The sequence below is a fragment of the Citrus clementina genome, unplaced genomic scaffold (genome assembly GCF_000493195.1).
Source record: "Citrus clementina cultivar Clemenules unplaced genomic scaffold, Citrus_clementina_v1.0 scaffold_3, whole genome shotgun sequence".
Taxonomy (NCBI): Eukaryota; Viridiplantae; Streptophyta; class Magnoliopsida; order Sapindales; family Rutaceae; genus Citrus; species Citrus x clementina.
This window is the reverse complement of record NW_006262339.1, coordinates 18,320,153-18,343,376: the sequence shown is the minus strand read 5'-3', so window position 1 is coordinate 18,343,376 and position 23,224 is coordinate 18,320,153. Positions and strand designations below refer to the sequence as shown.

General features: G+C 31.8%; 2 protein-coding genes and 1 non-coding gene across 3 annotated transcripts; 2 read left to right on the top strand and 1 right to left on the bottom strand.

Moving 5' to 3' along the window:
- The first annotated feature begins 3,208 nt into the window (after positions 1-3,208).
- On the top strand, positions 3,209-4,156 carry LOC18049575 (kunitz trypsin inhibitor 2). The gene has a single exon (XM_006441398.2). The coding sequence runs from the start codon at positions 3,280-3,282 to the stop codon at positions 3,988-3,990; it is 711 nt and encodes a 236-aa protein (XP_006441461.1). The 5' UTR covers positions 3,209-3,279; the 3' UTR covers positions 3,991-4,156.
- A 12,448-nt stretch (positions 4,157-16,604) lies between these two features.
- LOC112099639 lies at positions 16,605-17,783 on the bottom strand. The gene has a single exon (XM_024187063.1). It carries the CDS (start codon positions 17,781-17,783, stop codon positions 16,605-16,607), a length of 1,179 nt encoding a protein of 392 aa, XP_024042831.1.
- An 856-nt stretch (positions 17,784-18,639) lies between these two features.
- On the top strand, positions 18,640-18,746 carry LOC112100525. The gene has a single exon (XR_002906893.1). It is a non-coding gene; the product is annotated as a small nucleolar RNA R71 (small nucleolar RNA).
- The last annotated feature ends 4,478 nt before the right edge of the window (positions 18,747-23,224 follow it).

The window sequence follows — 23,224 nt, the reverse complement described above, 5'->3', positions numbered from 1 at the left end:
GGAAGTTCCATTACCCCGATATCCACTTCATGTTCTTACAGAAATACAATATAGTCATTTGGCGTTGTACTTTTTCTTTCTTTAATGGATCTCCTTAATGACATAAGTGCTTCAGGTGGTAGAGTTTGTTCCTCTATAAATGTACAAGGGTTCTTCGATATTGTTTAGATTTGTTGTGTCATGAACAAAGCCACAAATGAAACCCTAGTCGATGCCAAAAACACCTACAAGAATATTAATATATTCATTTTCAAAGACAAAATTTCTAGTTTTATTTCCTGCTACAAACTCGACATCCTCAAAGAATTAGGTATTTCCTGACTAAAAAATTGACTTGTACCATTTAGCCTAGTAACTTATTGTCCTTGAATATAGTTTCTTTTTATTAGGTTTATAAGGCCTTGCCTCAGTTGGATATCCTTAAACATACAAATGCTTAAGACTAGGCTTCTTACCTGTTGACAATCAATAATGGGTTTTAGCAGTCGTTGTAGTTGGAACCCTGTTAAGGATAGATACTGTAGTCTTAAATACTTCTCCCCATAGTAATTCCAGTAAAATGGAATGAGAAATTGTACTCCTTACCATGTCTTTAAGCCTCTTGTTTCGTCCTTAGTAAACGGTCCTGAATGTTATTCATTTGAATTGTCATATCTGCCATAGTACTCACCACCAAAGTCATATCTAATACTTTTGATTCTTTTGCTGAGTTTGTTCTTGACTTCAAGGATTCATTAAATAAAGCAATCATATCAATCAAATAGAGATAATCATAGGCTGATAAAAAATCAAAACTAACTAATTTTGATTCATGAAACAAACTGAATTTTTCATTCCCTAATAAAGAAGATAAACCAAACTTGTCCAAAGCAGAAATGGAAATCAAATTCTATCTAAAATACAGAATAATGTCTTTCACGATTGAAATAAAATCTAGTTTTTAATAATAATATAGATTTTCCTATTGCTTTCACCCCAACTGACTTGCCATCGCACACATAGATGTATATTTTACCATCATTGGGCTTTCGGCAATTCAGGCAACCCTGGCTAGACACACTAATGTAAGTTGTTGCACTAGAATCTATCCACCATGTATGTCTAGGTACTGAAGTTAAATTAATTTTAGAACAAACCAAATTAAGAAGCATACCCTTCTTTGCACACCATGCTTGATAATTGGCACAATGCTTTTTCTTATGCCCTTCAACTTCACCGAATAAACAACTAGTACCTTTTAGATTAGTCAGGTTTTTTGTTGTTTCTTTTGATATGTTTTATTTGCAGTTTCCTTATCTTTTTTTATTTTCTTTCCTTTGCTCATATACATTGTTGAAATTGAAGTTGTCAAAAGCATACCTATTTCAGCCTTTTCGTTCTTCACAAACCATTTTCCAATGTCATAATCATCTTTTTAGATATTGAGCCCTTGATTGCTTCCAAAATGGCCTTCTTCGTGATCATCATACATATGCGATTTGACTATGAGAACTATTAAGAGGTACGAGAGAATTAGCTCTTAATGCAAAGATAAAATCCATAATTGCAAGAACTATTAAGAGGTTTTCTTAACATGACTTTAAATTAGAGCCATTTAGCATAAGAATAGAATTAATGTTTACAGTAATATTAGCAGGAGTAATAACTGAATAGAGAACAACAAACAAATAAACCAAGCTCATATAAGTCTTAAAATAGAATATATAAATTGAAATAAAGGTATATCACATGTCACGATATCAGACACTCTATTCGTACTTCATCTTTAGACAAAATATTAACATGTAAGTGATATCTTGGTATAGTAATCAATCATTGATAATAAGAAAATGTCAGATAATAAATCTTCCTTTAGGTCGATTTATTATTCACATGTAAAACTAAATAATTATCACATGTTTATTACTATAAATGTACATGTGACTCTGTTATACATGGACCTTTCTTTAAGTCAATCGATATTAAAAAACATTACATACACACAACCGTTTATATTAAAAAAAATTAATTTCCCCTAATAAATCATCCTTTTCGCTGATTTATTATTCACATGTAAAACCAAATAATTATTATTCACATGTAAAAGTAAATAATTATCAGGCATTTATTACCATATGTGAAAAGGCGATTTTGTTAAATATAAACTTTATTTTAGGCAGACTAATATTCCCAGAAATTACATGCACATAATCGTTTATGTTATTAAACAAATTAATTTCCATAAGAGAAGTTACTATGGCGACATGCTGCTTTAATTAGGCCACCTCAAAATATTAATAAACATATCAATATTTGAATTTAGAAATTGCAATTGTGCCACAGCCTAGTGGCCACGACTTTGCTTTCTGTGGCTCGTTGGCTATTTCTTTTCTTTTTTTCTTTTTTTTGATTCTTGATGCGATGGCCATGGTTGCCGCTTTTCATGTGTACCGCGACATTTCCTTCCCGTCGCAGCCTAGAATACCGAGGCCCGTGAGGGTGTTGGTGGGGATGGCAGTGACTGCCACCGGCCTTGATCTCAAATCCTTTTTCTTAATTAACCCAATTTTTTTTATTAATCCTTAAAAAAACAACCACAGTTGTTTTAAAACTCAATAATACCAAAATTATTAAATTTGAAAATACTAAAGATTCAATTACTAATTGAAAATAAATTTGATTCTCAATAATTCAACATAAAGAGGTTCTGATGCCACTTGTTAGAACCTTAAATCTTTTTGTAAAAAAATCATCCCCAAAATTCCAGGAACATTCATGTTGTATCACCAAGAATCAATAAATGAATTTACGAAATCGTACCTGAATACATAATGTTTAATTACTCTCTAGGATCGTGTGATTAGCCTTCTAGGTCGAGAATCCTTTAACTTTCTCATTTTACTCTCTCTGATGATGGAATGCTAGTAGAGAATAGAATGATACATGTGACATGGGGACTATAACCACTTATATAGATAATTTTTTTTGTTATCATTAAGTATTCCTATTTCAACTCATAATAGAAATAAAAATTACCCTTAGGTCTGTATATATTAAAAGCCCACACTATCAGATGCATTAAAGTCTAAATTACTAAAAATATTAATAGATCACTTTTAATTGAGTTTAACCTTATATGAAAGTTCACAACACATAAATATTCACATATAAGCCCAACATTAGATTAATGATCCAACACAAAGACCTTATCACATACTAAGTTCTAGCTCTCTATAAATTCAAACTCTTGAACAACGAATCAACACAACAAACAGCAACCAGCCTTCCAGTGGCAAAAAAATGAAGACTTCATTGATAACAACACTCTCCTTCCTTATCCTTACCTTGGCCACGCAGCCTCTATTGGGCATCTCATCAAACTCTGAACCTGTCTTAGATATCATTGGCAACAAGGTCAAATCCACCCTCGAGTATAAACTTATCCCAGTCCTAGATGGCGCCGGTGGATTCAGCACACACCTAGGCACAAATGGACAGTGTCCCTTGGACGTTATCCAATTAAGTTCTCCTAGCGAAAGGGGAGATAATTTAAGATTACTTCCGTACGACAATTACAAAATTGTCAAGGTATCCACTGATGTCAACCTGAGATTCCCCGTAAAAGTTTCTGTTAAGCCCTGTAATGAAGAACCATTGTGGAAAGTTGATAGCTATGACGATCCATTAATTGTAACCGGCGGAATTGAGGGCCACCCAGGAGCTGAAACGTTGCTAAATTGGTTTAAGATTGAGAAAGCTGGAAATTTTTCATATGGTGGTGTATACAATATTGTCCATTGTCCGAGTGTCTGTCTTTCTTGTCCTAGACGCTGCAACAAAATTGGCGTTTCTTCTAAGGATGGCGTTCGACGTCTGGCTCTAGTTGGTGATGATGAACCAGCTTTGAATGTTCTGTTTTTTCCATCAGAGGAAAGATCAAGGCTACTTCAAGCTGCTAACGCAATATCAAGGTTTTTTGAAGCTGCTGAAGCAATATCAATGACCGCGTAATGAATGAACTAGCTGTATCATTCTAAATAATAGACCAGGCTAGTAACCTTTTATCTCTATTACAGAATAAAAATAACACCGCCTGTGATCCTTTTGCTGTTGTTAATCTCTACTCATGTTATGTATACATCTTTTAAGTCTCCATGCATACGTATTATCAGTGCTTTGTCAATGTTTTATATTGTGATAAAACCCTCAACAGTTAGCATTTTCCATTGAAACAATGATGTTTAAAATCAGTATTTGGGCTATCTTCGAATAGGTGCTATTGGAACTAATATGATTTTGGAATCTTTCAATCCAATCATGATCTTCTTTGCTTTATCGGCATGCTTTGGTCCGCTTTATTGAGAAAGACGACGCCATAAAAATTGTTTGTTAGAATGTTTTACCCATAAAACTCACGGAGAGAATTAAAAATCTTTGTCCCTGGTACTAACTTTGTTGACCCAATTTCACTGTCGTCATTAAAACATTGATAGAAAAGGTACACGGATGAATTTGACCTTTTTAACATACAATTTGCCATTAAAGAAAAGATTGACATAGTTACAATTTAAAGTAACAAAATTTGTATGTTAAACTGTAGCATATATAACACACACACACACACACACACAGATATATATATATATATATATATATATTCTGGTCAGGGATTTTAAAGTACGGAAAAGTCAGAGAAAGCTTTAAAACCACACGGTTTTAAAGGTTTACAGTTTTAAACCTTTAAAATCATGCGATTTTAAAGGTTTCCCGCAGTTCCTGTACTTTAAAATTCATGACTGGAACATTTCTCTCTCTCTCTCTCTCTCTCTCTATATATATATATTAACATAAAAAATGACATAGAGCATCAAAGCTAGGAAGGGTCAAGTTTTAACAAAGTTCTTCCTTGTTCTGAGATATATCAAGAAAAATACAACTTAAGATGAAAAAGTATCTGCAATCAACAATTAAACAAATTTTTACATGATAGAGTTATTTATGCTCTAAAATATAGTTTAACATTCTTTTACTCTTCACATCATTCAATAAAGGGAAAAATTCAAATTTCCCTTGAAATTGCACTGTTTTGTGCTCCTTTAGATTACAGATAAATGAATACAGTTGAGGATTTAATGAGATGTACTAAATATTTCATTCGTTTTTTTTTTCAATCATCTTCTTTCTCCTCCAACGATCTTCATGGTCATCTTTACTTTTTTTTTTTTCTTTTCTCTATCATCTCTCCTCCTAATTCTTTCTTTTCCCATCTCTTTATTTCCCTCAACTATGTTAAAGTTGCTTTAAACTTGCATAAACTTCTCTTACACAATTTTTAAAGGACCAGAATCATCAAACGAAATTAAGGTTTTTTCTCTTTAATTTTAAGGATCCTTGATCCATCCCCTTTAATAAATTTTAAAATAATAATAAATTTTACTCTTCACACCCTTTTAAATGCCAAAACAATACCCATATACGATTTAAGTAATTGTTTTTATTTTTATATCCATAAAATATTTCATCATTCTCAAAGTCATAATGCCCAAGATTTTTCTTACTTTTTTTTTATTAGCTTTTTTCTTTCTTTCCCTTTTGTTATGGCTTGATCCTTTTTTACTCCTCTTCGATATTTGTTGAGACTGATTAGGTGTATAAATCCCAAACCATTCCCTCAAGACCTAAGCCTAGTCGAAGATTGTTTAATAAACTTAAGAACCAAAGTTTAATCACACACAAAAGAAAATGAAAATCGAAAGAAATTTTATTTGAAAGAGAAAAAATATGAATGAGAATTAAAATTATATTCCAAAAATATTTCTATAAAATATATTCATTTTCTATTTACTAATTTCCGAGAACAATTTGTCATTTAATGTCTTTAGGTACAAATGGTGCAATTTGTTAATCTTTTATTCAAATCTGTCCATTTTATCCTTTCAGTTGCATTGCTGTAAAATGTGTGTGGCTTGATGACTTCCAGCTTATGTTGTTGGCAACTATATAAGTATTTTGCTTTACAATGGTTAAATTGGATAATGAAGCAGAAAAGTTTTGACAATAATTCTTCTACCCGTATATGCCGGATGGGTTTTAAGAGCATTCATATTTTCTTAAATTATATTAATATCCCTAATACTATCATTTTTTTTTTTAATTAGAGTTTTTTTTTAGACGAATCTTTGACGATATTAGCGAGATTTATTAAAAAGAAGAATAATAATAACACTTAAATAGAATGATGTAATGAGTCTTACTCTAAAGCAAATTAAAAACATGAAGTTAAAATAGTCATCTAACTAACCTAAACAAAATGTTGTCTAAAAAGATAAACATGCATTACAAAAATGCGAACAACAGAGACAAAATCTTGTTAAAACGATAACATTAGGGTTATTTTAAATAAAATAAAATTTCACTAGAATGAAAATTATCCAAAGAATGTAAATTGCCACACTATTATTTTAGACGATTGATATTTAATCGCGATTGGCATGATGACAAACTATTGCTATCCCTTCCCTTGTGAGTTGGGACCCGCGTCATTCATCTTCTCCAGAAAAAAATGATAAAGACTTTTTTTTTTTTTTGTGGTGCAGATGACAAACTATTGCTATCGTCTATTATTTTAGACGATTGATATTGAATCGCGATTGGCATGATGACAAACTATTGCTATCCCTTGTGAGTTGGGACTCCCGTCATTCATCTTCTCCAGAAAAAAAATGAAAAAGACATTTTTTTTTTTTTTGTGGTGCAGATTCCAGCAGCTTTTTATCATGTTTTTCCCGTTGCTAGTATTAGGTTTCATCAATAATGGATGATTCCTCAGGTCTGGGATTTTTAACACGTATAATAGACTAAACAGTAGATAGGGTCCTTTAATTAATTAATTTAATTGACTGGCTTCCTGGGCAACCTACCAACGAACTAAAAATATCATGAATATTGCGTTGAATTCGCATATGAAAAGTATAGGATAAAATTTCAAGGTTTGTGGCTATAAATCTATTGTAATTATTTAGCAAACTGTTAAGATTTTTAACATGGTGAAAAAGAAAAAAAATAATTATTTAGCAAGGGTAGAATGGACTTTAAAATCACTGATATGAGGTATGGGGGAATAATTATCACTCTATATTTATGGTAACGTTTTTACAATTTTTTAATGGTGAAATTCATTACTGAAGGACTTGAATGAAATAGATTCAAAATTTGAAGGACTGAAGTTGTACATTCTAAAAGTCGTTGATCTTTGAGTTTCTTTCTTCAAACAACAAGGAATCAACTAAAAATTTTACCATATATCAATTGGACCACGATCCTTACTTAATTGTAAGTTATTTCACTCATGGAATTGCACGAAACAAACAAATTGTTCTTTATCTAATTCAACTCTGTGCTTGTCTGATACAACTCTATAGTTGACATAATTTATATCATTATCTAAGGGATTTCTTGCTAATTAATTAATTACATATTGAGTCAAAAGTCAATAGGTAGCTTATCTACGGTTTTTAGTTTCAGATCTGCGCCAACAACCCCGCTTGCTCCCGCGAAATTCGCCAATTGAACTAAAGTCGATCAATCTTGGTTATCACCTAATCTACAATTAACCTCAGACACTCATGCAATTGAATTATGTTTTTGGCAAGTGGATGTTTTGAGGATTATTCATCGAAGATTAGTATCTTGTTTATTCTGATGAAATATTCAGTGATGTGGCATTTTATATGTCATCTATTAATTAGGTAGTAAAAAATCATATATTCAAAACTAAAAATAAAATTAGTGGATACCATATATACGGAAATAATTTATTAGTGACACATTAATGAGTATCACAATTAAATATCATTACTAAGTGAATATAACATTATTATTGAAGCTGCTAATTCAGTTTGTACAAGATTATTTCTACAAATCTATGTGGCTATGTAATTAGTTATTCCAAATTTGTCTCCCTTGAGCTATTCCTTTTGTGGGTATAGTTCGATTCAGATTTTTTTTTTTTTTTTTTTGGGCGAACTGAGCTGAACTGAATAAATTTGATGAAAATTCTGATCCTAACTAAACCAAACTGAAATGCATACGATTTCGGATTCGGTTCCCTTTTCTCTTCATTTTTTAACTTTTAAAATCTTGATTTTTACTTGTTATTCAGTTTTTAGGTCAGTTTTTTATTTAATTAACTAAACTAATGGATATTTTTTTCCTGATTTTCAAACAGATCCGAACAGCCAATTCGGTTTGATTCATTTGGTTCCCTGATTTTTCTGCCCACACCTAGCTTGCCCTCCCCTACCTTTGACTTCTTTAACTTTACCCGTATCTTGTTTTTTTTTTTTTTTATCATTTTACTGGAAAATGTGTTACAATGTAAGTATGTAGAAAGAAAATTAAAATGGCATCAAGCTGACAAGTCAACAAATTCTTCCTTCCCAAATCAGTTTTAAGGGGAATTCCAGATATTGGAGATTATACAAATAGAGAGTTTGAGCTTGAACATAACTCAAACAATAGACCTGATGCATCCCAATGGCTCTAATTAGAATATCATGCACATGATTAAGTCAACGATGCGGCCTTTAATTGTTTAAATATCTTTGTAATTAAGAGATATATTTTCATTCCTTTAGAGCATGATACAACTTTTATATATAATGTAAAATTCTGTTTGAATATAGTATCTCAATTAATTCTCATATTTACTTTTTACGCAAGCTGGCCGACGAAAACGAGAATTCTTTTCATGAACAATGCGTGGTTTTGGTGTGTTATAGTGTCACTGTAAATTGCTAGAGTGTAGGCACTAATATTATTTTCTTTCGCCCTGACAAGTGGCTATTCAAACAGCAGTGCTAAGAAGAAAATAAGGCACAGGCAGCTTAAATAAAATAAAATAAAACGCTATATGATTTCATACATTCATACGTGAAATTATTGGTGTATATGTTTAGAGTGGGGGCCATCATAATGTCGCTCTCATACGCAAACGATTGTGTTAAGAAACGCCAGATGGAATGCCTTTAAAATCCGTAACATAGAATCTGTCGGTGCCTTATCATTCAGTCCTATTCTGCAGACAAAGCAAAAACACGACAACATGATCATGTGAGATTTGGCAGCATCCCTTAATTTTGGCGAATTGTCGTCATGCCAAAGTCTGATCAATGTAGATTGAAAGATTATTCTCATAAATAGTTATTTATTTAATGGACCCTCTGGCTTATGATAATTGGAATACATTCGATTTTGAATAGACAAATCCTAATCAATATGATATTAATCAACAAAATTAATTACTTAATATTCATTAATTTTTATAATTGATAAAATTTGTTGGTGTTCATTTTTAAGTAGTGGATTTTGTTTCTCTTAGTTATTGATACCAATTATTTGTAAGTTAAAAAAAAATATATAAATGAATTGATGAGAATTTGTCAAATTTATAAGAGAAGGAGAAAAAATAGTTAATTACGTAAGTTTTTCAAAAATTACTTAGATAATAAAATTCTTAACTAAAAAGAGAGTGTAGAGAAAAAATTTGTGGATTGAAATAGTCCCACCTATTTTTTTATTATGAAATTTATTTGAATGAAATAAATTTAAATTTTAAAGCACTTAAGTGATGTATTTTAAAAACCGATGGTATTTGAATTTCTTCTACAAATCATGAAAAAATCTCTGAGTATTCTAGAGCAGTCCTCCTTATACATTTACTTTTCTTATCAATATATGATTAAACTAATTATCACAAGGACTCTTAACTAAAAGAGAAAAGAAACTGTAATTAATTAACCACATATTGAGTCAAATGTTTATGGATGCCAAATGATTTGTTATCTCATCTACGGTATTTACTTTGTGATCCGCACAAACAATCCCTGCATGGCCCCTAGGGATGGCAATGGAGTAGATATGAATTGGATCTACTTTGCTTAATTCAGATCCACATCCATAATGAAAATTATGATCCGTAGCTGCTTCAGATCCGTCATGGATCTATATTTTTTGCTCCATATCTAGATCCGAAACAAAAAATTTGGATCTATATTTGCTCCAAATCCAAAAAAAAAAATTAAAATCCAAATCTGCTCTAGATCCGTCACGAATTGTAAATCTCAATAATAAGATATCAATAATTTTTTAGAAAGAAAATTTAAGACTAAAATGCATTGGTAACAATTAAATTCTATAATTTGTATAAAAAATATGATAAGTATTGTAGCTTCTACTTTTACACCAAAATAAACAAATAAGAAAGATAATAAAATATCCATCAAAAGTAATTGCAGGAATAAGGTCATTATAATATTCTAATGTCTCTTTTAATATCCTGATATCCACGGCACACCATCATCATTCCTATATCATTAAATAATATCATATAATTTAAAAATGATATATTATATTCAGTGATTTATTATTTTTATTATGATCATATTTAACTAAATATATGATTAACATAATTATTTTATAGTTGATAGCCACAACTAATTAGTGATTATACAAAATAAATAAGATTATGAGAAAATGATAGGAAAAAAAACCCAAGTCTATAGATTTTCCTAGCAATTAAAAGACTGATCCAAGCATTCAATTGAAGTGGAGAAGCGAGAGTAGACTAAAGAGAAAAAAATACTAAATTATAGAGTGAAAAACTTAAAAAAATTAGGACATGCTACCCTAATTTTATTTTACACTTGATAATTTTTTGTCTTATTATCATTTAAATACCTTAAATTTTAAGATTCTTGAATACATGCTAATGAATAAATTTTTTTATCGTTTATAATTACATAATTGTTAAAAAAAATTAAAATAAAATTACATTAAATGGTGAGTGATATGGATCTGGATCTAGATATTAAGATAAACCGAACTTGCTCCATATCCACCTTAGATCCATGCATTGATATCCAAATCCGATCCAAATTCATTTTAATCTGACCCAAATCCGATCTGATTGGATTTGGATCACGTGGATCTTGGTTCAGATTCAATCCATTGCCATCCCTAATGGCCCTACGACAATCGCTAATTGTGCTATAGTCGTTCATCCGTTCATTGTACGCTACCCTACAATTAAAGTCGGGAAGTTGCCATTTTTTCTTCTATTAAACTCAATATATACCATTATATAAAAAAAAAAATCAATATATATCATTTATCTCCTATTATTTTGATAATACCCAATAACCTTGTTGGCACCGTAATTACAGAACTACTCTTAGTTTTATATATAGTTTTATCCATATTTATTATAAATTAAATAAATCATATAAATTGAAATTAAAAAATATATATACTAAAAATAATAAATTCACATTTCTTTTTTAATAAAAAATTAATACTGAGCATTTTTTGTATTTTCGTTATTTAAAAAAAAATCTTATAACAAATATACATTTTTTTATACCCAAGATTAAATATAAAATAAATAATCCATTTGCTTTTCTTTTCCTTTCAAAATTTTGGTGCAAAAGTGGTTATTGGATACTATGAAAATAGTAAAGGTAAGTGGTACGTAAGTAGAGGTGACCAATGAACCAGATGAAACGAGGCACAACACATGTCCGTACAGTATTGCACGGCACGAGCACGTTTTGGTAGAGCACGTGGTACAGCACGGCACGGCACGCATATGAGCTGGGCTGGGCTTAGAATTTTAGGCACGTGAACCTTAAAAGCACAGCACGATTAGAGATGGACCAAAACACGACAAACGAAAAAGCACGCAATAAGCACATTTTATTTTTTTAATGAAAGTAAACTTATAATTTTATGATTTTATAAATAACTTGAAATTGAATCTTTTATTATATTTCATTAGCTCAAGTTTTTTAAATTTATTTAAATCTTAGTTCAAAAAAATTATAGTTGATTTATGTTTATAATTTATTAAATAATAGTTGATATCCGGATTTTAATAAATAAAATTATAAATATCATGATTTTATAAATATGTATTAATATTATTATAAACTATGATATATGACTCTACGTAATTCCAAGTTAACAAATAAGTTAACCCTTAAAAAAATTATTATTCTTGTTGTTGTTAAGTACTAAAAAAGAATTCTAATACCATAGAGTCAAACTTAGTAACTAATATTACATTCTCTTATTATTATTAATTTATTATTATTGAATATTCACTTGAGTTTTGAATTTTTTATTCTATTAAAATTGAATAAAGGCACATAGATTCAAAAAAGTACAAAGACTTGAAAAAAATAAGACAACAACTTGGCATGCACTCTTAAAAAAATAAAAAAATAAAAAAAAAACTTAGTGGACTTTTTTTTCTAGGCATGGCATGTGTGCCGGGCTGGGCCTAAACAAAAAAAATTAGACACGGCACGGCACGGCACGAAACATATAGTGGGCACGACACGGCACGAGCACGAGCATGCGTTTACTTTCCTTTGATGGGCCTGGACCGACACGGCACAACCCGTTGGCCACCTCTATACGTAAGGTTTAAGGAATGACTTCATAAATTTATTCCGTGAGACTAGAAAGTATAGACCAAAAATGGTTTTCAATATCTTAAGTCAAGCCCAGTTTACAAATTTCCTCACCAACTTGAGGGAAAATGAAAAGAATCAATGAAAAGATAAACCATATCTCTGGCAAACAATTGCATGATTGATTGTCAATCAATACAAATCAATCCCAAATTTTATCATTTCCTTTGTTGTGTTTTGAATCTTTTATAAGTTGAGCATTTTGCACTTATGAATCAATAAAAGTAAAATATATCTTCTTTTTATAGATATTTTTAAAATCATTGAGGCGCAGCTTTCTCTCAAAATAGCTTTTAAGTAAGAGTTAGGCTCATAAACTTCTATAATATGAGAACCAAACTTATGTATGTGTCGCCCATACTACATTTCCATATAACAAAAAATTAACAAATTTACTAAACTTAAAGTGGAAAAAAGTAAGACTCAATAATACATGACCATTCAAGCAGCTACCACAAAGTCCTTATCACATATTAACCCTAGCTCTCTATAAATTTAAACACTTGAATACCGAATTGATCAACAAAACAAACAGCAAAAAAAAAAAAAAAAAAAAAGGTGAAGGCTTCAACGGTAACCACATTCTCCTTCCTTATACTTGCTTTGGCCACAAAACCTCAGTTGCGCACCTCAGAATCTGAACCTATCTTAGATGTCTATGGCAACGAGGTGGACTCCAGCGAGAGGTATTATCTTGTGTCAGCACTCTGGGGAGTTAAAACCGGCGGTGGAATTAGCGTAGACAAAGCCAAATATGGACGGTGTCCAAAGGATGTTATCCAATTAAGTCCTAAAAACAAAAGGAACAAGAATGTAGGTTTATTTCCGTATGACAATTCTACAATTGTCCGGGAATCCACTAATATTAAATTGAAATTCTCAAGAGTTTCTTCTCTTCAGCAGCGTAACAAAGACAAATACGTTGCCATAAAATCACAACAATGAACATGATCAGGAAGTATTATTAAGTATCCATTGAAACAAAGGCAAACCAAAAATAGGGCCCTATAAAGCAGTAATATTAGTGACACACGGCCCTATTCAAATCTTTACCGCTCTGATTTAAAAAGAAAAAAGAAAAAGCCTTCACCGATTCTTAATCTCAAAAAAAATATCTATACCACAGACTTCGCGGATATCTTATCCAAAGCAACATACATCAAGACAATCAACAAAAATGTGCAACACATGTCCATTCAATGCAAATAATATTGAATTCTTGCTAATTAATTTGGAGAGAATACATGTTTCAGCTAAGGATGTCAATGGGGCGGGGTGGGGGTGGGGATGCCTACCCCATTCTGTTGTGAAAATTTTAATGTACTCGCAAGCGCACGAATCTAGAAATAGAGTAGTGGTAACGAGGTCGATCCCACAGGGATTGTTATAAATTGAAAAGTCTAATTTAAATCTAAAATTAATATTAATTCTAACCTAGTTGACCAAATTGAGTTTTAAGAGAAATTAAACTAATTAAACTAAGAAAACAATTAAAATAAAGGAGAATTCAATAGGATAGAAATTACCAAGGTTTCAGAATCCACCACTATTCAACTAGTAATTATTTAATTATTAATTAATCCCCAATTTTAGAGTGACAACTCGAAATCAATCTATGTCATCTCATGGATATAACAATTAAGCTCAAATAAAATTAATCTTGTGTAGGTTCTTTTTCTGCTTATAATATGATATCTAAGCATCCCATGTAAACATATTGAATAACAAAGAGTCAAAGTTTCCCTAAGCACTCTATGTAAACAATTTAATAAAAGACATAAAATCAAAGACAATCATGTATAAACTTTATAGATCCAAGCATAGATTTAATCAAATATTAATCCTAACAATCAATAATGCATGACAGAATTGATGAAAAGATTTTAATAACATCCAATTAATCATGTAAAATAAAAACCATAATCATTAAAGAACATATATAGGGAATTAATTAAATAAAAAGATAATTATTTTATTGAATAGGGTTTCATCCTTAACCTCAGTATAAGAAAATTAGCTAGACATACTTGAATTGAGAGCAACACAAGAAATAAAATCAGCCATGGAAGCTGAATTGCTGCTGCTGCCGAATACTCTCTCCCAACCTTGCGTCTGCACCCTTTTGTTTCCGTCCAACCGCTCTTTTAATTCAAAAGCAAAACTCCCTTTTATATTGCTTGGCCACCGAATCCTATTGTGATTCTAATAACTAAACCAACTTTTATAAGCTAAAGCCCTAAGCTTGCCACGTAATTGAAAACAATAAAAGCCAAAAGCTATTGATTTCCTTCCTTTATTCTACTTTGACTTTCCATTCAAAGGCTTAATTAAAAGCTTTGTTTTTATGTGCTGCCCACTTTAGCTTTAACCTTCTTCTTTGTTTGCACGTGGATGGTGAATGCATTTGTTGAGTTCGGTTTCCTTGGCTTGAATTAACATGCATATAAGCATAATTGCTTCCAAGTTAATTAATCTTTTATGCTCACAAATTGAACTCCTTTGTGCCCTTTTTATCCGTAATCTCCAATTAATTTCCTATTCAATAAAACAATTAAATTAATTAAAAATAACAAATAAATATAACTAACAATTATTTAATTAAGGGTAAAATAAGCATATATTATATGCTCATCAAATACCCCCAAACTTAGATTTTGCTAGTCCTCGAGCAAAACTAAAACTTAAAACAAAAATAAAAATAACAAAACAAAAAGTAAATCTTAACTAAACCAATTTCGCAGGTAATCGCGATTGCATTTAGCGTATGCAACAAACCTTTAAACCCCTAGGCGGCCCTAGTGGACGAGTTGTAGTCTCATGAGGGCTTCAGTGATGATACCCATAAACATCATTTAAAAAAATTAAATTAAAAGAACAAAAAAAAACTTTAAATAAAACATGAAAAATAGCCTCAAAGATTGCAAAAATTATATAGCTCAAAGAAAATTTCAAATATTAGCAAAGTTCTAATTTTAATTCAATAGTCAATCCCACCTCTCTTTCTATTCTTGTAGTGTGTGTGTGAAATCAATTCAATCAAATCCATTCCCAAAATCCTCAACATCAACAGCCTTCGCCTCAAACAAAGAACAGAGTAGGTCAAACTAATCTTATCATCTTGATCTCCAATTTTTTTTTTCTCTCACAGGCTTTTATGTGCATTTTCTTTTGATTTTTTTTTCAGCACATGCACTTGATTTGATTTTTTTTCTTTTTTTTTTCTCAACCATAGTCAGGAGCTTTCACTCTACCCCTTAAGGTAGCCTTCTTCTCATGGTAGATTATCCTCTACATACTTGTGGTACATAGGCCCAAATTACTCAAGGATAGCTTCACTCTTAAGGGTTATAGGTAGCTATTTCTGACTTTGGTGCCCGTGTATACTATTTTGTATTGTGGAGATAAGAATCAAGACAAACAGTCATTTACTCTATCTAAAATTCTCAACTCAGGCTGCGTTAATCTCAAATTTCAAGTCAAAATTATGAAAGAACTGATATTAGTGCTCATGGTCTAAAGAATCTCAATCAAGAGGAACTAACACAAGAATCAAGTATAAACTAAGATAATATTCAACCCTTTCTAAAAACCATATTCATTGTCAATCAAATTCTTATCATTGGCTTTTCACATAAAAACAAAAAAAAAACAACACCATTTTTTTTTGGAATTTTTGAATTTGTTTTTTTAACACACAAAGCAGCCACTATTCCCACCCCTAAACTTATTCGGAACATTGTCCTCAATGTTTCACAAACAAAAGATATGCAAATGAGAGAAGAAAAAAAAAATAACAAAACATAAATAATAAAAAGAAAGTTGGAAAGAACACACCTGGATGGGCTGGGAAAGCTTAAAACAAAATGACAACTAAAAGAAAACGTTAGAAGAAATATAAATAATAAAATAAAAAATCATACTAACTAACTAATTAATGTAAACAACAAATCAACCAGGATCAATAAGAATTTGGTGAAAACCAAAGCAATTATATAGAAAATGCCAGAAAACATAATTGACTAAGCACTGGAGCATTTTATTTATAAAAGGATGATGGTAATGAAACTCCTCAATATTGCACTGCCTTGATCTCTTCTATTCCAAGCTTTCCTGAGAGTTATCTGAAGTAGTATAAAAATCTAATAATTTAAGCACTTTAGATCTTACCACCTTTTTCATGTCAGAATGTGACTTATGTTGCACATTTTTAGGAAGTAGCTCTAACTTGAATGGTTCACTTTTCTCTTCAGGAGGTAGTGGCTCAATCTTTTCTTTCCACTTAATTAGATCTATGATAAGAGTCAAATCAAGTAAAGCATTAACTTCTTCAATACCACTATCAACATCAACAGAGAAATCAGAGTCAGTTGTGCATGGTATTAATGGATTGTCACAGTGGTTAGAAATAAGTGAGTCATCAATTGATGCTTCTATCATATCTACTTCAACTACTTCATCATCTTCTTGTGCCTGCTTGGGAACATTAAAAATGTTTAATTCCATGGTCATGTTACCAAAAGACAATTGCATGTTTCTAGCCCTGCAACTAATATGAGCATCAGCTGTAGTTAAGAAAGGACGACCAAGAATAACTAGGGTGTGTTTCTTCGGATCTTGTACATGTTGAGTATCAATAACAATAAAATCAACAGGATAATAAAATTTATCAATCTGTATCAACACATCCTCTATAATACCACGAGATATTTTCATTGATCTATCAGCATGTTGTAAAATAATAGGAGTTGATTTTAACTCACCCAGTCCAAGCTGCATGTAAACAGAATAAGGCAAGAGATTAACACTAGCACTTAAATCCAATAATGCTTTATCAAAACATTGGTTCCCTATAACACATGAGATAGTAGGGGAACCTGGATCCTTAAATTTTGGTGGCATTTTACATTGAAGTAAGTTGCTAGTTTGTTCAGTTAAAAACGCTTTTTTAGTGACATGCAAATTTCTCTTTTTAGTGCATAAATCTTTCCAAAGCTTGGCATAGGAAGGAACTTGCTTAATAGCATCGAGTAAAGGGATGTTTATACTTACCTGTTTGAAGATTTCCATAATCTCACCTGTTGAAGTCCCTTTCTTTACCTTTGTTAACCTTTGAGGAAAAGGAGCCTTGGGAATGTAAGTTGGCTGGCCACTCTCTTCTGGATCATTTGGTGATGAGTCTTGTGATGGAACTGGATTTGAAGAAGTAGGCTCAGATGTCTTCCTTGTTTGAACCTCTACTTTGTTGTCAAATAATTTTCCTCTTCTCAAGGTCATAACAGATTTTGCTTCTTCATGTTAATGGCTTGAACTCGATCCAACTTCGTGCACTCCTTTGGGATTAGGAATTGGTTGACTTGGAAATTTTCCTTTTTCTCTCTCAGCTACAGTAGTTGCTAATTGACCCAATTGGTGTTCAAGCTTTAAAATAGCTTGAGTGTTTGACTGAAAAACTTGTTGGGTTGACTGAATGAAACTTTGAAGTGTATCCTCTAAAGAAGGCTTTCTTTATTGGGGTGCAACAAATTGAGACATAGGTTGTTGGGCAGGAAGATATACTTGGTTAGGAGGGACAAATTGTTGATTGAGCATGTTAAACTGTTGTCCTCCTTGGTTTGACAAAGGTTGATTTTGTTTCCAAGAAAAATTAGGGTGATTCCTCCAATTAGGATTATATGTGGGTGAATATGGATTATTGGGGGTTTTCTCATATGATTATAAGGCATGTACCTGCTTAGAATAAGCATCTGGATAGACTGGTAATGATGGACAATTCTGTGCTGTATGAGACAAGTTAAAACAGATAGCACAAACTTCATTAGCTACCCTAGGATGATGATTCATGGATTGGTTCATAACTAAGGCATCTACTTTCCTATAAAGTGTAGCTAGAGTGGATTTCATATCTAAATCATCCTTAACTTCATATAACCCCTTTCTAGAAACTTGAGATGATTTTTCCCTTTGATTTGAAAAATCCCACTGTTGAGAATTTTCAGAAAGTGAATTAAAGAAATCTCATGCGGCCCCTTCATGTAAGTTCAAAAATCTCCTACCATTCATAGACTCTACCATATGACGATTTGACATGGTTAAACCATTATAAAAGCATTGTATAAGTCTCCATTTTTCAAAACCATGGTGGGGACACTTGAGGAGTAAATCATTGAATCTTTCCCAACACTCGTAAAATTGCTCACCCCCTCTTTGATAAAAATCACTTATCTCTCTCCTAAGGGCATTTGTTTTAGACATAGGGAAAAACTTGGTGAGAAACTTATTACTCAATTCATCCCATGTACTAATAGACCCAGCAGGAAGTGAATTCAACCAAGCTTTTGCTTTGTCTTTTAATGAGAAAGGGAACATACGAAGCCTAATTGACTCATCATTAAAATTTTGAAAACGGAATGTAGAGCATATGTCAAGAAATTCCTTAATGTGAAAATATGGATCCTCTCTCTCTAACCCATGGAAAGATGGTAAAAGTTGAATGACAGAGGGCTTAAGTTCAAAGTGTGTTGCTGTAGTTTGTGGCAACACAATACAAGATGGTTGGTTGGCTGCAAGTGGTGAAAAGCATTCTCTAAGGGTTTTCTCTGCTTGCACTGGTGGTAGTACTGGCAATAATCTATTTGGGTCATCCATCACTTCTAAAGAATTAGTTTGACTACTATCAATTTTCGACTCTCTTTTAACCAAACGATTTGTTGAATCACGTTCCCAAACACTCATAAACTAACCAGACAAGGAAAGAAAGAAAAATAAAATAAAATAAACCAACAATAATGAGAATAAACGAAATTTAAAAAGAAATCAAACAATGAATTTAAAGACAAATAAAGGTTTTTTTTGTGTTTTTTTAATTTAAAAAAATAAAAGACAACCTAAATTATAACTAGTGGAAGAATCAAATCAATCTAGATTAAACTGACTTTCTAGCACAATCCCCGGCAACGGCGCCAAAAACTTGTGAAAATTTTAATGTACTCGCAAGTGCATGAATCTAGAAATAGAGTAGTGGTAACGAGGTCGATCCCACAGGGATTGTTATAAATTGAAAAGTCTAATTTAAATCTAAAATTAATATTAATTCTAACCTAGTTGACCAAATTGAGTTTTAAGAGAAATTAAACTAATTAAGCTAAGAAAACAATTAAAATAAAGGATAATTCAATAGGATAGAAATTACCAAGGTTTCAGAATCCACTACTATTCAACTAGTAATTATCTAATTATTAATTAATCCCCAATTTTAGAGTGACAACTCGAAATCAATCTATGTCATCTCATGGATATAACAATTAAGCTCAAATAAAATTAATCTTGTGTAGGTTCTTTTTCTGCTTAATAATATGATATCTAAGCATCCCATGTAAACATATTGAATAACAAAGAGTCAAAGTTTCCCTAAGCACTCTATGTAAACAATTTAATAAAAGACATAAAATCAAAGACAATCATGTATAAACTTTATAGATCCAAGCATAGATTTAATCAAATATTAATCCTAACAATCAATAATGCATGACAGAATTGATGAAAAGATTTTAATAACATCCAATTAATCATGTGAAATAAAAACCATAATCATTAAAGAACATATATAAGGAATTAATTAAATAAAAAGATAATTATTTTATTGAATAGGGTTTCATCCTTAACCTCAGTATAAGAAAATTAGCTAGACATACTTGAATTGAGGCAACACAAGAAATAAAATAAGCCATGGAAGCTGAATTGCTGCTGCTGCCGAATACTCTCTCCCAACCTTGCGTCTGCACCCTTTTGTTTCCGTCCAGCTGCTCTTTTAATTCAAAAGCAAAACTCCCTTTTATATTGCTTGGCCACCGAATCCTATTGTGATTCTAATAACTAAACCAACTTTTACAATCTAAAGCCCTAAGCTTGCCACGTAATTGAAAACAATAAAAGCCAAAAGCTATTGATTTCCTTCCTTTATTCTACTTTGACTTTCCATTCAAAGGCTTAATTAAAAGCTTTGTTTTTATGTGCTGCCCACTTTAGCTTTAACCTTCTTCTTTGTTTGCACGTGGATGGTGAATGCATTTGTTGAGTTCGGTTTCCTTGGCTTGAATTAACATGCATATAAGCATAATTGCTTCCAAGTTAATTAATCTTTAATGCTCACAAATTGAACTCCTTTGTGCCCTTTTTATCCGTAATCTCCAATTAATTTCCTATTCAATAAAACAATTCAATTAATTAAAAATAAAAAATAAATATAACTAACAATTATTTAATTAAGGGTAAAATAAGCATGTATTATATGCTCATCACATTCCCCACCGCATTAAAATTTTTTGCCTCCATTCCCTAATAAATTTAGTGGGTCGGGGATGGGGAATCTCCACGTGGGGAATGATTCCCCCATCCTCACCCCAGTCCTTATTTACTTATTTTATAGTGGATATAAAAATATGATTTCAGTAAATTAAAAATTAGCGACTTAAAATAAAATCATCACCATATTATAAAGTATTTAATTTTTTTTTAAAATCTCTAAAAATTTGAAACAATATCTTAAAATGATATTAAAAGTGAAAAATATTTAAAGAGAGCAGCATCTTAAAAGAGAAAATAAAATATAATAATGTTTTAAAGTTGAAAAATATTGTAGGGTTTTCTTTTACTCATATTCTGTTATATTACATAAAAATTAAAAAAATTATTAATTGACATTATAGTTGATAAAACAAAAATCATTAAATAAGAATTAAAAACGTATTTATATATAATGGGGATTGGGGTGGGGGTGGGGTGGGGAGTGCAATACCAAACCCCACCCTGTTAATAATTTGGGGATTATTTTTTCCCCACTCCCCACCCCATTCCCCAAAAATTATTAAACATTTTCTCAATTTGGAGTGGGGCTCCATGGGAGCCCAAACCCGTGGAGGATTTTGTCATCCCTAGTTTCAACAATGATAAGATGTTGTATTTACCACTAGGGATGGCAAAATCCGGGTCCGGGTCTGGGTCCGGGTTTAACCATTCCGGATCCGGACCCGGACGAATATTTTCTGTACCGGACCTGGAAATAAACTCGCATTTTTCCACTCCGGGTCCAGTACGGGTTCAACCCGGAACAATTCGGGTTCCCGGACTGCGGGTTTCCAACCCGGATTCATGAATCCAATTGAAAAAAAAAACTAAATTCGACTAAAAAAATCAAATAGAAATACATATCTAGGATTTCAGCAAATCAAAGAAAAATTATTTCATCTGGAAACTAATTAACAAAAACAACAATTTTGTTTGGTTGCCCAGAATCAGCAACCCAATGTGGCAGCTCGTTCAAAACATTAGTAAAGAGAGCTAAAGAACTAGCTTTAGTTGGGAGCAGGAAGTCAGGAGTTAAGGAGCAGCCAAAGCACTTTTAATGGTGATGGGAAAGCTGGAGGGGTAATGCAAATAAGTTTACATTGATTGGATATTCAGAAGAAGTAATACACCATTAAAAGCAACAAGTTTTCCAAAAAGCCAACAAAGACAGACACCACCACACCACCCCGCACTGGATGAAAAAAGATGAAAGCATGATAAGTGGCATCGAGTAAGCCACGTTCTCTCTCTCTCTCTCACTCGCACTCGCACACATTGTTACTAAAATGACCAAAAACAAGATTCCCATCAAAATATTTTCGAGTATCATTCTTGAAAGTGACGGCGGCTGATGATGATGATGTTGAACAACTGTGAAGATGGGCAAGTGATGCGACGATGATTTGATGAAGATGAAGATGAGTTGAAGAGGGAATAAGAGAGGAAATGTTTGTGCGGCTGGGAAAGTGTAATGAGCTGCTAGGGCACCATTTGGGTTTTTTTGCTTTCCTATTTATATTAAAAACAATTTTTAAAAATTAATATATATCCAGGTCTGGGTTCCGGATGTACGAGTTTACCTAAACCTGGAACCGGACCCAGACACATGCGGATTTTTAAAATGATATCCGGATCCGAGTTTTATTTAATCCGGTACGGGTTGAACCCGGACTGGAAAATCTGGGTTTCTTCCAGGTCCGGGCCGGGTGTGGGTTGAATTGCCATACCTATTTACCACTTATATATCCCTAGTAGATTTTTACTTACTTTTTTTATCCCTTCCATTAAGAAATAACAAAATGAATTATGAAAATAAGGGCAAAATTTTGTAATATTTTTAAATTTTAAATTAAAATATAATGTAAGTAATTGGGATAAGCAAAAAATGAAAAACTGTGAATGTTCTTTTATTAATTTTATAGGACTAATCATTTTCATCTTCTCTTTAATTTTGACACCGAACTACTTAGAAATGTCATATAATCTTCTAGAGGAGTGAGTGGTAAATAAACAAAAAAAAAATGTTGACTTTATGTGTTATCTCTTAAACCAGAAGGATGAATAAGGTAACTAAAAATCTAGTAAGGATGTAAATAGAAATATGACATTTATTAGATGAAACATGCATTCTCCAATTAATTTATTGGACTGTTGGCTACCTTTGTAGTGAATTCATTAGGCTTATTATCTTTTACCCAACAAGTGGAAATATCCACCGTCTTCGTTGTATTATAAGCCTGATAGCTGGGGGAGTTCCTAAAGAAAACTACAATAGTAGTTTATCAACCATGCTCTCGCAAGACCACCGAGATCTTAAACTTGTCAGATCTGGGAACTACTTTCCAACGACTTGCCGAAACACGGTCCGTCCA

What these genes read in the sequence shown, in the direction of transcription:
- LOC112099639 (XM_024187063.1), bottom strand. Translation starts at nt 17,783, where the DNA reads ATGACCTTGAGAAGAGGAAAATTATTTGACAACAAAGTAGAGGTTCAA.
- LOC18049575 (XM_006441398.2), top strand. Translation starts at nt 3,280, where the DNA reads ATGAAGACTTCATTGATAACAACACTCTCCTTCCTTATCCTTACCTTG.